Source organism: Carcharodon carcharias, chromosome 36, assembly GCF_017639515.1.
Source record: "Carcharodon carcharias isolate sCarCar2 chromosome 36, sCarCar2.pri, whole genome shotgun sequence".
Lineage (NCBI taxonomy): Eukaryota > Metazoa > Chordata > Chondrichthyes > Lamniformes > Lamnidae > Carcharodon > Carcharodon carcharias.
This window is the reverse complement of record NC_054502.1, coordinates 5,131,813-5,148,764: the sequence shown is the minus strand read 5'-3', so window position 1 is coordinate 5,148,764 and position 16,952 is coordinate 5,131,813. Positions and strand designations below refer to the sequence as shown.

The window sequence follows — 16,952 nt, the reverse complement described above, 5'->3', positions numbered from 1 at the left end:
AATTTCCAGAAAGCATTTGATAGGGTACCACAACAAAGGTTACAACACAAAATAAGGGCTCATGGTCATGGTCATAGAGGCCTACAGCACAGAAAAAGGCCCTTCGACCCATCGAGCCTGCGCCGGTCAAACAAGTGCACTCTTCTAATCCCATTTTCCAGCACTAGGCCCATAGCCCTGTATGCCATGGCATCGCAAGTGCACATCCAAATACTTCTTAAATGTTATGAGGGTTTCTGCCTCTACCGCCCTTTCAGGCAGTGAGTTCCAGATTCCCACCACACTCTGGGTGAAAAAATTCTTCCCCACATCCCCTCTAAACTTCCTGCCCCTTACCTTAAATCTATGCCCCCTGGTTATTGATCCCTCCACCAAGGGGAAACATTCCTTCCTGTCTATCCTATCTATGACCCTCATAACTTTATACACCTCAATCATGTCCCCCCTCAATCTCCTCTGCTCCAGGGAAAATAAGCCCAGTCTATCCAATCTCTCATAACTAAAACTCTCCAGCCCAGACAATCTCCTCTGCACTCTCTCTCTAGTGCAATCACATCCTTCCTATGATGTGGAGTCCAGAACTGCATGCAATTATCTAGCTGTGGCACAACCAGCGTTTTATACTGTTCCAGCATAACCTCCCTGCTAGATTCTATGCCTCAGCTAATGAAGGCAAGTATCCCATATGACTTCTTAACCACCTTATCTACCTGTCCCGCTACCTTAAGGGACCAATGGACATGCACACCAAGGTCCCTCTGATTCTCGGTACTTCCCAGGATCCTACCATTCATCGTGTATTCTTGTGCCTGGTTTGTCCTGCCCGAGTACATCACCTCACACTTATCTGGATTAAATTCCATTTGCCACAAATCAGCCCACCTGACCAGCTCATCTATATCCTAAGGCTATCTAAGGATATCCTCCTCATTATGTACCACCCCACCAATTTTCGTGTCACCCGTGAACTTACTGATCAACCCTCCTACATTCAAGTCTAAATCATTTATATATACCACAAACAGCAAGGGACCCAACGCCAATCCCTGTGGAACCCCACTGGACACAGGCATCCAGTCACAAAAACACCCCTCAACCATTACCCTCTGCTTCCTACAAATCAGCCAATTCTGGATTCAATTTGCCAGATTGCCTTGGATCCCATGGGCTCTTACCTTCGTTATCAGTCTTCCATGCGGGACCTTATCAAAAGCCTTGCTGAAGTCCAAGTAGACTATGTCAAATGCGTTGCCCTCATCTACACACCAGGTCACCTCTTCGAAAAATTCAATCAAATTGGTCAGATATGACTTCCCCTTAACAAAATCATGCTGACTGTCTTTGATTAATCGCTGCCTCTTCAAGTGTAGATTAATTCTGTCCCTCAGGATTGCTTCCAATAGTTTCTCCACCACCGAGGTTAGACTGACTGGCCTGTTGTTCCCTGATTTATCCCTTCCTCCCTTCTTGAATAATGGTATGACACTGGCTGGGCAACAGATCAGCATGAATAAAGGATCAGTTATCTAACAGGAAACAGATAGTAACATAAATGGGTAATTTTTGGGTTGACAAGATATAACGAATGGAGTGCCACAGGGATCAGTGCTGGGACCTCAACTATTTACAATCTATATCAATGATTTGGAAGATGAGACCAAATGCATAGTTGATAAATTTGCTGATGACACAAAGAAAGAAAGTTTTGAAGAGGAGGAGAAGACTCTACAAAATGATATAGATAGGTTAAGCGAGTGGGCAAAAAATTTTACAGATGGAGTATAATGTGGAAAATTGTGAACTTGCCCACTTTGGCAGGAAGAATAGAAAAGCAGCTTATTATCTAAATAGAAATTGTATGCAGAACTCCAAGGTACAGAGGGATCTGGGTGTCCTGGTACATGAATCACAAAAAGTTAGGATGCAGGTGCAGCAAGTGATTAGGAAGGCAAATGGAATGTTGTCGTTTATATTCCAGTCCCTTCGCAATAAAAGTAGGGATGTTTTGCTGCAGTTGCACAGGATATTGGTGAGACCACATCTAGAGTACTGTGTATAGTTTTGGTCTTCTTATTTAAGTAAGGATATAAATGCATTAGCAGTTCAGAGAAGGTTCTCTCAACTGATCCCTGGGATGAGGGGGTTATCTTATGGGGAAAAGTTGGGCAGGCTGAGCCTGTTTCCATTGGAGTTTAGAAGAATGAGAGGTGATCTTATTGAAATGTAGAAGACCTTGAGGGGACTTGACAGAGTGGATACTGAAAAGATGTTTCCCCTTGTGGGAAAGACCGGAACCAGCGGACAGAGTTTAAAAATAAGGGGTCTCCCATTTAAGGGGAAGATGAAGAGAATTTTTTTTCTTTCAGTGGATCATTCATCTGTGGACTTCTCTTCCCCAGAGAGTGGAGGAGGCAGAGTGATTGAATATTTTTAAGGCAGGGGTAGATAGATTCTTGACTAACAAGTGAGTCAAACAGCATCAAGGGTAGGTGGAAAGGTGGTGTTGAGACCATAATCAGATCAGCCATGATCTTATTAAACGGCAGAGGGGCTCGAGGGGCCTACTCCTGCCCCTAACTCGTATGTTCGCAATGTTTAAACAAGGCAAATGGCTCGAGTGTCCCATTTGTAATCTAGTAATAATAGTTGGAGCCCAGTGATTAAGAGACTAGTGACTAAGGGAAAGATGACAAGATCTGCAAGAATTCATGAGTAGTGCGATTTGGTGTTATAAAAACACCTGTAATCATCAAACTCAAAAAACAGCAACATGCAGACATCTTAAACACTTATGAAGAGTGGAAACTGGACAAACCGGACGTTGGGTGGGAGATAATTCTCAGGGGTGCATAAATGGAGCCTCTGATGCACAGGAAATGTGCAGCCATTCTATCAAAACAAGGTAATTCAGAGATTATATACTTCTAATTGTGACAGACAGCGAGAGAGATGAGTGTTTGGCGATGGCCACGGTCTTTAAAATGTAAAAGCACTGATACATGAGACAAGCTGACCCCATTTTCTCAATCCATTAAAAGCAGTCAGAGAGAAAATTCTGTCAGCCCACTCTCATTCTGAATCACAGTAGTGTCTGCCCCATCCAGGCATTCCCTACATGTCCACTTAAATAGATCCAATCCGGTAATGGCTGCACACGTTAAGACTCACCAACATGGATTGGGGCTGGGAAGAGCCCGTAGTCATGTTCTCCAGGAATGTACTCCAGCTTTTCCTTCTTCACCAGAATCAGGCGACTCTTTGGACTAAGAAGAAAAATTACTGTCGATTACCATTAAGATCATAAAAGAAAGCTCTTCATCAGGCAATAATTAAATTACAATCACTGCAACCTCATCCTTATGAAAGCTAGCCTCTCCATGTATCCAAGCATTTGGTACAGGTTTCTGACCTCACTAAGTACAATGTATTACATCCATATGGTGGTGTATCACCACATGGTCCGATAACAACAAGTGATTTGAGTACTGATACTACTTTAGAACTTGTGGGTCATGTGCCACTTTCATCTGTCATGGTCTTGCCAACTTACTCCTGATAACATAAAAGGCAATAGGCTTGAAATCCAATTTCTTATCTACTTCATTGCCAGTGTATTATATTATAAAATAAACAAATCAATTCACTGGTAATCTTTTACCAATAAGCAAAGATAAGATGGAGCTGGGCAGCAACTCCAGGCTCTAGGTTCTGATTTTATTTATCATCTCGTCTGCATTACACAGGATCTACATCACATCCAACCCAAAATGTTAAGAAACTTTGGGAAACAAACACACACACTCATCAAAAGGAAGAAAGTTAGTGCCAGGGAAAGAAACATATTCCCAGTCAGGCACACACTGTGCCCCATCAAACTCTCTCAGCACAGGGTTAGATACAGAGTAAAGCTCCCTTTACACTGTCCCCATCAAATACTCCCAGGACAGGTATAGCACGGGGTTAGATACAGAGTAAAGCTCCTTCTACACTGTCCCCATCAAACAGTCCCAGGACAGGGACAGCACGGGGTTAGATACAGAGTAAAGCTCCCTCTACACTGTCCCCATCAAACACTCCCAGGACAGGTACAGCATGGGGTTAGATACAGAGTAAAGCTCCCTCTTTTTAAAATTCATTCACGGGATGTGGGCTTCGCTGTCTGGGCTAACATTTATTGCCCTTCATTTGTTGCCCTTGAGGAGGTGGTGATGAGCTGCCTTCTTGAACCGCTGCAGTCCATGTGGTGTAGGTACATCCACAGTGCTGTTAGGAAGGGAGTTGCAGGGTTTTGACTCAGCGACAGTGAAGGAACCGCAATATATTTCCAAGTCAGGATGGTGAGTGACTTGGAGGGCAACTTCCAGGTGGTGGTGTTCCCATCTATCTGCTGCCTTTTTCCTTCCAGATGGTAGTGGTTGTGGGTTTGGAAGATGCTGTCAAAGGAGCCTAAGTGAATTCTTGCAGTGCACCTTGTATATGATACACACAGCTGCTATTGTGCATCAGTAGTGGAGGGAGTGAATGTTTGTGGATGCGGTGCCAATCAAGCGGCTGCTTTGTCCTGGATGGTGTCGAGCTTCTTGAGTGTTGTTGGAGATGCACTCATCTAAGCAAGTGGGGAGTATTCCATCACACTCTTGACTTGTGCTTGTAGATGGTGAACAGGCTTTGGGGAGACATTGGGGTGAGTTGCTCATCACATGATTCCTAGCCTCTGACCTGCTCTTTGTAGCCACAGTATTCATATGGCTAGTCCAGTTCGGTTTCAGGTCAATGATAAACCCCAGGATGTTGATAGTTGGGGATTCAGTGATGGCAATGCCATTGAATATCAAGGGGCGATGGCTGGATTCTCCCTTGTTGGAGACGGACAGCACGGGGCCAGGTACAGAATAAAGCTCCCTCTACACTGTCCCCATCAAACATTCCCAGGACAGGTACAGCACGGGGTTAGATAGAGAGTAAAGTTCCCTCTACACTATCAAACACTCCCAGGGCAACTGACAATAATTAAATCCCAGCAAATTAATTTAGATAATTTAGGTCTTGTTGTCCCATTGAGCACCTCCCTTTATCTTTCATTATTATTTTCACTGTCACAGCATGAGCTAGTCATTACTGGGGTTTTGACTTGCATCGGATATAAGGTACAGAAACATGCCATTCGGTCCAACCACTCTACACGATGTCCCTGTTCCACTCAATTCTTCTCACATTTTTTTTTCATCCGAATCTATCGTTGGAACCGTCTATTCCTTCCTCCCTCAAATGCTTGCCTAGCTTCCCCCTTAAATGCATCTATATTATTCATTTCAACCACTCCCAGTGGTAGCAAGCACCATCTTCTTGCCACTCTTGGTATGAAGAAGTTTCTTCTGAACTCTAGTGGATTTCTTGGTGCTGATCTTATACTGATAGCCTCTAGTTATGCTCTTCCCCACAAGGGGAAACATTGTCTCTGTACCCACCCTACTGACACTGTTCAGCATTTTAAAGACCTCTATTAGGCCCTCAGCTTTCATTTTTCAAGAGCCTTAACTATATGGGAGCCAAACAGCAACAGCAGATCTGTCAAATCTTTCAGTGAACAATCTTGGAGACAGAAAATCCTCTGCTTCCTACATCCTCCCTTTTACTGTCCTTAAACATATTGAGACAAATAATGCAGTCACAACGTGCAATTCTCCAACAAGTGATTCCTCCCCACTCAGTTTTTCTATTGCTGGAGCTATGTTTTACTTCTGTTGCATTCATCCCTGTTATCATCATAGCTTCAATTCTTAGCAATTTGCTCGTGACATATCAACTCACCATATCATGTAGCACTGTGTATTTTATTTCAAAAATGGAACTCCGATTCTTTGTTCAGATCTAATGCTGGCCATGCAGAAAATTGCTTCATTTTGGTTGCCAAATATTCTAATAACTAACCAACTTCACATTGCCTGGAACCATCTGAAACCCTCATTACAACTCACTGCAGAAGGGCCACAATGTCCCACTATGTGAAGTGCAGTTTTTTCTAAGTCACTGTGGGAGATTTTCTCACCCATGCTCCATAAGCAAGGCTAACGATTACTCTCACACACATGCACAGGCACGCACCCTGAAGCAGATGGAGCGGCTGAGGGCCACAGTGTGAGGAAAGGGTGCAGGCTGCAAAATGGCTGTCGTTAAACAACGACAACAAACTTCAATTTAAAGATTAAAATCCAAGCTCCTCACAAAAAAACTGATCAATTTTCTCAAGTGATCCACAAAATTGAACAAGGCTACATAAGAACACAAGAACTTGGAGGAGCAAGCCACACGGCTCTTTAAGCCTACTCCGCTGGTTGTGGTCTCAATTCCACGTTCTTGCTTGCCCCCTATGACCCTCGACTTCTTTGATCATCAAAAATTTGTCTAACTCAGCCTTGAATACATTTAATGACCCAGCTTCCACCACTTTCTGGAGCAGAGCATTCCAAAGGTTCCTCTGAGAGATGAAATTTCACTTCATCATAGTCTTAAAATGGGAGACCCCTTGTGTTTAAACTGCACCCATGTTCTAGACTCCTCCACGAAGGGAAACATCCTTCCGGTATCCACCCTATCAAATCCCCTGAGGATCCTACATGTTACAATAAAATCACCTCTCATTCTTCTAAACTCCAATGGGTATAGGCCCAATTTGCTCACACTTTCCTCAAAGCAATCTCTTCATTCCAGGAATCAGCCTAATGAACCTTCTCTGAACTGCACCCAATGCAAGTATATCCCTCCTTAATTAAGGAGGCCAAAACTGTACGCAGTACTCAAGGTAAGGTCTCCCTAGCATCCTCTGCAGTTGTAGCAGGATTTCCCGACTTTTATACTCTATCCCTCTTGCCATAAATAAAGGCCAATATTCCATTTGCCTTCCTAATTACTAGCTGTGCCTGCATCATGCTAACTTTTGTGATTCCCTCCATCCTGTAACATTCTGCAGTCCCTCTCCATTTAAATAATACTCCGCTTTTCAATTTTTCCTACCAATGTCGATAACCTCACATTTTCCCACATTATACTTCATCTACCAAATCTTTGCCTACTCACGTAACCTATCTACATCCCTTTGCAGACTCTTTGTGCCCTCCTCACAATTTGCTTTCCTAACTTTGTATCATCAGCAAATTTGGCTAAAACACACCGTGACTCTCTATCCAGATCATTCTACACTGGAAACAGTTGAGACCCCAGCACTGATCCACTAATTACAGTTTGCCAATCTGAAAATGACCCATTTATCTTGGCTCTTGTTTCTTGTTACTTAGCCAATCCTCTGCCAAGTGTTGCGGGGGTGGCACAAAGGAGAAGAGAAACAGGAACGGGACAGAAGCTTTTCATGGCAATGGACCTGAAGCCGTGAGTTGCAATCACAGTACAGCCATGGGCAATTCATCAACAAAGTGCATCGCTTATGTGACGACTTTACATGCCCTTGTACACAATCTACGAACCAAGTGGGAATATGATTGAAAAAACAACTACCTTAGCAGGAGAAAAAGTCTCCTGCTCTGTGTGTTTGATCATTTTAAGTCATTCACTAATCTATCAACACAAAACTACAATTCATTAATTTACATCAGAAGTTGTATTTATTACATGTGACCTCATGCCATTTCCAAGTAAAATACACAGCCGTTCTCTAAGCTCACTCCTTCAGCCACTTTTACAAGTTCTCTCCGTTGTCTTAACATCTCCCCCCAAGAAATGGAAAGTGGATAACCTGTTACCATTCCTTTACCAATGCAGGCTTTGATTTGGTCACTAGGTGACTCTCAGGCATGGATTCACCCGCTTTAGTTTTCTTTCTGGCTTGGAGATCAATTCCCACTTGCTCACCTTTACCTTTCCCCCACCCAAAGACAGCTTGGCTCTGACCTGGAATCTCCTCAGTGTGTGAAGCAGAGCAATTGAACATCGCAGCAAGATTCCAGGGATTTTAACAGTGTCACAAGCGCAACAAATAGGAATTCTTCTAATCTGTGCAGAAATGAATGGAAGGCAAGTCCAGAGAAGAGTTTCTGAATCTGAAATACTCTACACTTATTATACCGTTGACACACTGTAGTCAGAGCAATTCTTTCCTCATTGCAACCAAAACAAAGATCAGGGCCCATGCGACACAACAGTAGGTACCTACTCTACTCCATCCAACCGGAATATCAGGTCACAAATAAAAACATTGGTTGGTGTAGTAGTCATTTGTCACGAGATACTGCTATTCCATTCGGTAAGTAATATACTACGGCATTTGCAAAGCAAATTAAAGACATCTTGGATCAGGACTACATAACTAGCAACTCTCTGCTTTTACTCCTGAATTTAACAGAAACAGGGATCTAAAAGTCATGACAGCGCCAGAGGAAAACCTAATCTAAAGATTGTGCTAAAGTTGTCAGCTTGATTCAGTTGGAAATGCTCTCGCCAGTGAGTCATAAGATTGCAAATTCAAAATCTGCCCCAAAACCCGGAACACAATTTTGGCTGACTTCAGTGCAAAACTGACCATGTGCTGCATTGTCAAAGATGCCTTCCTTCAGATGAAACTAAAATTAAACTGAAGCATTTCTCCCAGCGTTCTAGCTATCATTCTTCCTTCAACCATCACTGCTAAAACTGGCGGTTTCAGCGACTGGTCATTGATGTTTCTGAGACATTACTGTATCCAAAATGGCTGCTACACTTGCCTCGATAACTGTGACTGTATTTCCATGGATTTACGACATGTGAAGCTTCGCAGGGTTTCGGAGGTGTGAGATGATTAGAATACAAATGCAAGTCGGCCCTTCTCAAAGGAAGAGCCTATGCCTTGAAGTCAATGCTGCTGGACAGTGACATTTTTAATAGTGCGTCCTTCAGTCGCACAGTATGGAGGGGATGCTGCTGCTTCTACACTGAAGACATCCTGGGAGGAGTGACAATAATTGCGGTCATCCTGTGGTCTGTAGAACTTGTGTCGAACATTCTAGGGGACTGTATCTAATAAACACTTCTTGAAATTCCACGTTAAGAATTATAGTGCTGGTATACGCTGTGACCCACCACAATGATGTCATCCTGCCAGAATAAAAGCAATGGCATCCCCTGGTGGTGAGTAAAGTCCCTTCACTGAACAGCACTGAGTAGTGCCAGATTTAAACCTGCAGTATAGGCAATATAAAATCACTGTAGAATCCCACTTCAAACATTATGGATCAAGAAATTGGTTGCGGCCATCACAATTTATGGGCAAAAATAAAAAGAACAGGCTGGCCATTCATTCCTTCCTCGCTCCACATGTGAACAAGGCCAGTATCTCTGTGGTGGGATGGCCCGAGGCACTGGGCAGCTGGAAAATACGCCAAAGGCGTCCACTTTATAGCTAGCATTTGGTCATAAATTGGCCTTTTATCCTGTCTTACCGAAGGCAAACATATTGCAGCATTAAAGCAGCAAGGAATGGTGGGTCCCTTGCATGTACACAGTCCCACGTTCTGAGAATCACCCAAGTTGGATCCTCCAGGGCCTAATAGGTGGGAAAGGTGGTGACTTATGCTGCATTTCACTTGGACTCCTGCTCAGCCTAATTGACAATGGACCATTTTTTAACCTGGAGGCTGTGGAAGCAGCATGAGACGTCAAAGTGTCTTTTCCATGATTAGCCCTGAAAAAGTTCCACCATGAGGGTAAAAGCATTGCAACAAAGCCCCAGGCACTTTTTCTTAAAGGATTCAGCATCAACAATGAACAAAATTCCCTTTTTTATTATGGCAACAACAGAAGGCAATCTTTGACTTTTGCTTAAAATTTTATCTTAACCCTGGAATAAATTAATGCTTCTGACATACAAAATAAAAAATCTTCATGTGGTCTAGTAGCACCGCAGTTGCTTGCCAGAGCAGAATGGTATTTGGTTTCCAATTCTCAGTTCTCCATGAGGAACTCCTCAGCAGGCTGGGGAATCGCTGCTTTCCTCAAAAGTCAAGGAAACGAACAGGATAAAGATAACTGGCCCTTTAGCTGTGTGCCTGTTCTCACGTGCCCCCTAAGCGGCTGGGGGAAAAGTGCAGCTGTCAGTGTCTTGGAGCAGGCTGTCTAACTGCCTTACTACTGTCTCATTTGGGAAATAAGTAGGTGGTGAGATCAGTGACAATCTTTAAATACAAAACTTGACACCCCCGCAGCAAATGAAGTTTAGCTGCAGGCAGCGAGGAAAGCATTAGCATATCAACAACCAAGATATACGGAAAAACTCCAAATGCAGAAAGTGGAAACTAAAACCTGAACACATCCAGAAGGACTGCCAGTGTCTGGAGTGATTAAAAAAAAGCAGACTCACAATTCAAATAGAGAACTTTTGTAAGAAAAAGTTACAAAGTTACCCACAATCTAAAAAGGTTCACCTTTCAGCTGATGGATCTCCTGCATATTTCAGTCTGTTTGCACTTTATTTAAGTGATAATTCTTGTATCCTGCCACTTACAAACTGATTACCAGTTTTCTCACAAAGAAACTAGGTTTTAATTTTCAAAGACAATGCAACTTTTAAAAAAACATTTTCCTTTTTAAAAAAACAAGCTACACATGGTAATGGTAGTATTTCTCACAATTTACTCACTCGGGAACCTTGTAGACGTCAGAGTACAGTCCTGCTTTCTGGTATTTTTTCTTTGGAGGGCGAGGGGCCTTCTTTTCCCTCTGGGTGGGGGGTTGCGGATGTGGTGTTACTGAATCTGTCGATACGGTCTTCCCAGCAGTCTTTGATGGGGCAGCTGCTTCTGAAGACAACTCGGGAGAGCTGTTTGCAATGAACAAAGGTGCGGCAACTTAATATTACTCTCTGTCCTGACCAATGTGTTCACACTCCATACAATATTAAAATGCTCACAGCTCTCATCAACTCCAAGAGCAATTAAACAAGAGCTTCCCCCACAAATTCCCTCAAAATAAACAGTCATTTGCCTTTGAGCTTAAGATACTGGTTTCAAAATACATCTGGGACATGGGGGCTCCCAACATTTTTTTTTTCCATGGATCCGGAGCCTCAGGGGGCACCAATAAACTTTAAATTCATGTTCCTTTTAATTTTCAGATATCTCAAGGTTGCAAATACTAACAGATTTTGTGTTTTGATTTAGAATTTAGCCATCAATGAAGCAACAATGCCAAGAATACTTTCTCCAAACATCTAGAGCCACTTGTGAATTTAAGTGCAAATGGGACCAAGTTTGCTGCGGTTGAAAAGGACAGATTGCCAGAGCTCGAGGGGGCAGCAGTCCAGACATTCCTGGTCTAACGCCAGCCTATACTTGTAGCTGTAAAAGGAGTTGGTTGAGCTAGTCACTGAGAACTTGTCTTGATTTCAAATCTCAGACTTCTCTGATATTTTAACTCGGCTGCCCCATATTGGCAAGCTGTGCTGGTTCTTGGTCAGGCCAATAGAAAGGGAGTCTAGCAATGGCACAGCAACCCACCTAGGAAGACAGGGAAGCCATAACCATCCTCCCCTGAAGGACAAGCACGAGTGAAACCCATGGACCCAAACAATCCCACTTTCCAGGGCAAAAGCTGGCAAGGCAGAACAAAGAAAGTTACTTCACTTTTTTTTTAAATAATTAAAATGCGTTAGTCTGGTTCTAAATAAAGGAAGTTATCCTCAATTTTGACTATCTTACGGGTTGTACTGCTGGTGTATAACGATGGAGTGTGGGGCATCTTTGACAACTGTGTGCTCACATAATGCACGTGACAAGACAGATGTGGAGAATGATTCAAATCACAGCTCAGACCTTTTTTTTTTAAAACTTATTGTGGTACGACTATGGCACATGCTCCCACAAGGAGTCATTAGGACAGGAATGGAGAAAATGGAGCAACAACAGAGATACTTACCCATCTTCAAAGTGCCTTTTCCGTTTCACACCCTTCCTATGCTCTGACTGCTGTTGGTTCACGCTCTGCAGCACTGATTCAATAACATCCATGATTGTGTCAGATTCCTTGTTCTTCTCTGCACTCTCACTCTGCTCCTCGGGAAGCACTTTGTCTTCCTTAAGAGGCAGAGAGGTACAGAGTGGAGAAAGGCTCAAATCTCGCTTCCTGGGTCTCCCTCGTTTGCGTTTCACGATGTTGTTACCTGTCCGTGACTGTCGCTGTAGTTTTTTTGCTTTCAGAATCTTGTTGACATGGTCCAGGTTCTTCTTGGTGGCTAAGATTTTGTCAAAATTGCACATTCTCCTTGCCTGACACTGAATGGCTTCTATTCTGCCTCTCTTCAGTCGATGGCCAGCAATTAGATTCTGTTTGTCTGTAGATAACTGGCTATTCTCTGGGAAATCATTTGGAGCAACAGTTTGGGTGGTAGGTGTTTCAGCCCGTTTATTCTGGCACCTTTCCTGACTGTAGCTTTTGCCAGAGGTGGGAGCTACAGGGCTGTCAGGGCGGGTAACTGTTACACTGGCTATAACATCTTCTATCGTCTTCTCTATGGCCATTTGTTGTGACCCATCTTGCGTTATACGCTGTATAACATTTTCAATAGCTTCCTCCACTGGACTTCCTAGCTTTGTACCTCGGGATGCTGATCCTGTTCCTTAAAAGAAAGGAAATCTCATTAGAAAAACATGGGTTGTGTAGAACTGCAGTAAGAAAGCCATACAACAACTGTGCTCCTGTATTTTGTTTCAGTGCAAGAATCTGCCCACTTTACACCATTAATAATGCTTCCAATTTCCCCACACATTCTTGTTTACAACTCCAAGTATGAACTGAGCTTACAGAATGCCTTCTCTCAGACTTGTGGCCAATAGTTTTCTTGGATCCACCTACACACAGTATGGAGTATTGCTGAGGAAGACAAGGAAATGGTGAAGAATGTTGATCCTCGTATGAGAATAACATGAGGCCAATATTTATGCCGCACATTTTTGCTTTTAGGCAAACAGTATTTCTACTCAATCTAGTGAATGACTTGTTTGAAAGCAGGAGGTTTATTAAAGCCTAAAAAAAAACATGAAGTAGTCTGTGCAATGCTGCTTTAATTATTGTGGGGCAAAGAATGAGGCCTGCTCAATGAAACTGAGAACAAGAACTCTATATAATGAAGTGAAAGGGAAATGATTTGGTGCATTGGGATTTTACACTTGGAAGCAGGACGTGTTCAGCAGGACTGGGCTGCAGTAACACAAGTGCAGATAAATCCTGTTGCCTGATAACTGAGACAAGACACCTGCACCTCTACATCTCCATCCTTTCTTTAAGTATTCCAGCTGCAACAAATGCTCAAAATCATGAGATGGGATCGGACAGATTGCAGAATTGACAAAACCAACAAGCAGTGTTCACTGAACGAACAATGCAACTTTATGCTGACTTCCTGAAAGACAGCAAGTTTCCACTCTGCTCTCACTGACCCTTCCATCCAATAAATCCCCCAAAGTCAACAAATCTCCTCCAAATAAGGAGCCCAGGGACTTGAACTTCTGTTGACCTACTGACTGGGAGATGAGAACTCAAGTGTTCAGCAGGCTGCTGCATCTTTTACAGCCATCTTCCTGAAATGTTGGGGCAAAAGAATTAAAGGTCAACCATTGCAGACAATGAGGGGGAAATAGGAAAGAGACCAGCGCGCAATGGAAAGGAGAGAAGAGACCAGGCCAATGGAGACAGGGATACAAAATGAGAGAGGGGGAGAGAGGAGAGAAGAAACAAACAGAAACAGAGAAACATACGGGCACACGCAGAGGGGCAAAGAGGGAGAGGAGGCACCAACATGGATAGAGACACACAATGAAAAAAGATGGGGAGAAAGAAAGGCAGAAATAGTACTCATTGCCCAGCTATATATTATTTACTGATAACATTACCAATAACTGCCCACAGCTGCACTTCTGAGAAAAAAAGGTGTCATTCTTTTTTCACATGGGATACCATTTACCGGTATCTAAATTGCCCTGTTTGCTAGGTGTTTTAAATATTTTGGGTAACTGATTGCATATTAAATCCAATACTATATGGTCCATATGAATTCATCATTAAACTGAGGCACAGCATGGAATGATTAAAATGGGCATGCAGTGAATTGCAGGTCTGGATTTGTAATGTCTGAATAAATGGTTGCCACTTTATAATAATAAGAAAGGAGTGATTGATTATCACTTAGAACACGAAAGGCATCATTTCAGTCTCAGAATTACTCTCTAAATATCTTTACCAGATGTGTAGAGTGACGAGTGGTTAACCCTTTTTCAGCTATTTATAATATGGTCAGTCAATTAGACCTAACATGGACAACTGCTGCCAAAGTTTTGACAATGTGTATACTCAGTGCAGAGAGAGTGAAAGTGTGGGATTTGCAGTATAGAATGCGACAGAATAGAGTGGCTCAGACCAACTTTTTAACAGCAAAAACAAAGCTTATGTACTTTACAAGACCATTAGACCCTTCAGCATGCTCCAATCTTTAATCATGCTCCCAGCCTGCTCTCTATTATTAGTCTAGTGCCTTTCTTCACCTCTCCAAAGGTGAAAGCTCTGTTTGAGTTTTCCAACAAGACTACAGTATTCCCTGGAAGGTTTAATCATGTGGCAAGTAAGATGGTTTTACAAACATATTGTGCTTTACCATGATTTCACCATGTGTTAGCTGCATTCCATTTTTGACAAATAAATGTTCTTTGTGCCAATACTGTACTAAAATGATTATTACATAAGCCTTCAGAGAAAGAATTTACCTCCATGTGAAATTCTCATTTCTGCTATTACAGTCAACTTCATATTTTACAGATACATAAAGGCCTCAGCTTTTTTCACCTGTCCTCCTCTTTTGAAGTCACTGGTTCTAGCTAGGGTACAGATCTCACAGGCTCTGATTGGTCTCTGGTACCAGAAAATGACTGGCAGCATGCTATACGATGGCTAAGGCATCAAAGTCAATTTGATGATGGCCTCATAATGGAGGATCACAAGAACAGTCCAGTCAGGGCCTCGAAATAGAACAAAGGAACAAGAATCCAGCCTGGTTCTTGTTCTCTAAAGCCTTGTGCAATGAGGCCAATAAGTACAATTGCTCTTAAAGAATGACCTATGGAAAAAGATGCACAGGGTTTGCAAGCTCAAAGAATGCTGACTTAGCAGATGGCACTTCAGTAATGAATAAGTTAAAACATTATCATTAGCCAATTACATGAACCTGGCATTACTATAATCACAGGTTTACACTGACTTATTTCAGGCAGTGTTCCAGGTATATTCAGACTGTTGAACATATCTGCTTGACTTGCTTAAATTCTCCCAAATATACAATTTCAATGGCCAACTACTTGGGCAACAATGAAAGAATAAAACCAGCTAATGTGAATGGGTGGTAGATGCACATAAAAGAGAGGCAGATTGACATAGAACCCCCTTTGACTCCTGAAATGACCTTCTCTCTACTTCTCATGATCACATCAGTTATAACTCATAGATATTAGGGGGTCAGTGAGTAACAAGGCTGGATTTCAGGCTGGCAGTTTTGGTGATGTCATGAACTGCAAAGTTAGTCACAAACGTCGGCAGAGCTCGGAGACTGAATTACTGCCCAAGACTCTCAGCCAGACAGTTGCCCATCTTTGCATTATGTAACCCATCTTGGCATTATATAACCTTAAGTTTATTTTATGATGCTCATTTAAAATTTCATTTCTGCTATTATACGCTAAGTCAGCTCAACATAGTGAAGATACTGCAATACAGGTGAATCATTCAGAGGACACTACTGTAAAAACAGCAGCTACCTGGAATCCTGTGATGCCAAATTCTCCTCACATTCTGCAGCTTTCTTCCCCAAGGTGGGACCACAGTTGATTAAGGTACAGATCAGCCAAGATCTGACTGAATGGTAGAACAGGTCAAGGGGCTGAATGGCCTCCTCCTGTTCCTTTGTTCCCAACAGGGCTGCAGGGAAAGACAGTTTCTCCTATGAAGTGACACTTTTCAGTGGCAATTTAGCTCAGTGGGCAGCAGTCTTGGTTGAATCAGAAGGTTGTGGGTTTGTGCCCCACTCAAGGGCTTGAGTTCATTATCTAGGATGGCACTCAAGTGCAGTAATGAGGCGGTGCTGCATTGTTGGAGATGCCATCTTTCAAATGAACTGTTAAATTGCGACTCATTCTGCCTGCTATGATGGATTGTAAAAATCCACCATGGCACTCTTTGAAGGACAGTGGGTTCCCCTAGTCAACTTTGAACTATTAACCAACAATACTCAAACAGGTTAACTGGTCATTTATCTCATTTGTTTGTGGAGGTCCAGTTGTGTGAAATTTGGATTCCATGTTTGCTTACATAACAATAGTTAACACTTCAAAAGTAATTCATTGGCTATGAGTGCCTTGGGGTGTCTATAGATATTGTGTAAATGCACAGATTTTATTTCTGCTCACTGAAGCCACCTCACGATGTTCTTAAGGGCACTCCTGTCAAACAAAAACTCTTCAGAACACAGACTGAACCAACAAAACCACAGTAAGAGTTTGAGTTTACAGTATAAAAATCAGAAGCAAACATGGCTGGTTGGTGGTTGGGTTCCACTTACCCCCTATATTTTTCTTTTTAAAAGGGTGGGTGGGCGATTTAGCTCAAGGAACAATGCCTGCAACAGGTGCCAATTCTTTCTAATGGGAGAATAGTATTTTAAATAATGGTATCATGTTCTATCAATTTAATGAGTCCTTCTAGGAGATTATCCAAAATACAATCAAGGGCAGAACACAAAACTAATTAATAGACCTTGGTGATATGCGTCCCACAACATTCACTCACAGTTTACCTAGAAAGATCTGCAAATGCTGGGAATATGAGAAAAAAAAAAGTGCTGTAAATATACAGCCATTCTGACATTCTCTTAAAAGAGAGGACAGGATACTGTTTCGAGTGAACATCCATTGTTAGAGGATCCATATTAC

At 42.5% G+C, this 16,952-nt stretch overlaps 1 protein-coding gene across 4 annotated transcripts in view; it reads right to left on the bottom strand.

The window, feature by feature from the left end:
* The window catches only part of ash1l (ash1 (absent, small, or homeotic)-like (Drosophila)), a 230,621-nt gene that overhangs the window by 82,971 nt on the left and 130,698 nt on the right, over positions 1 to 16,952 (bottom strand). For 3 of the 4 annotated variants that reach the window (XM_041179673.1, XM_041179676.1, XM_041179677.1), the window contains exons 5-7: positions 11,899 to 12,598; positions 10,625 to 10,804; positions 3,169 to 3,263 (exon numbers count right to left, since the gene is read on the bottom strand). In XM_041179673.1, coding sequence (XP_041035607.1) covers positions 3,169 to 3,263; positions 10,625 to 10,804; positions 11,899 to 12,598 — 975 coding nt within the window. The remainder of the gene's footprint in view (positions 1 to 3,168; positions 3,264 to 10,624; positions 10,805 to 11,898; positions 12,599 to 16,952) is intronic. The other variant, XM_041179675.1, reaches the window with a different exon arrangement.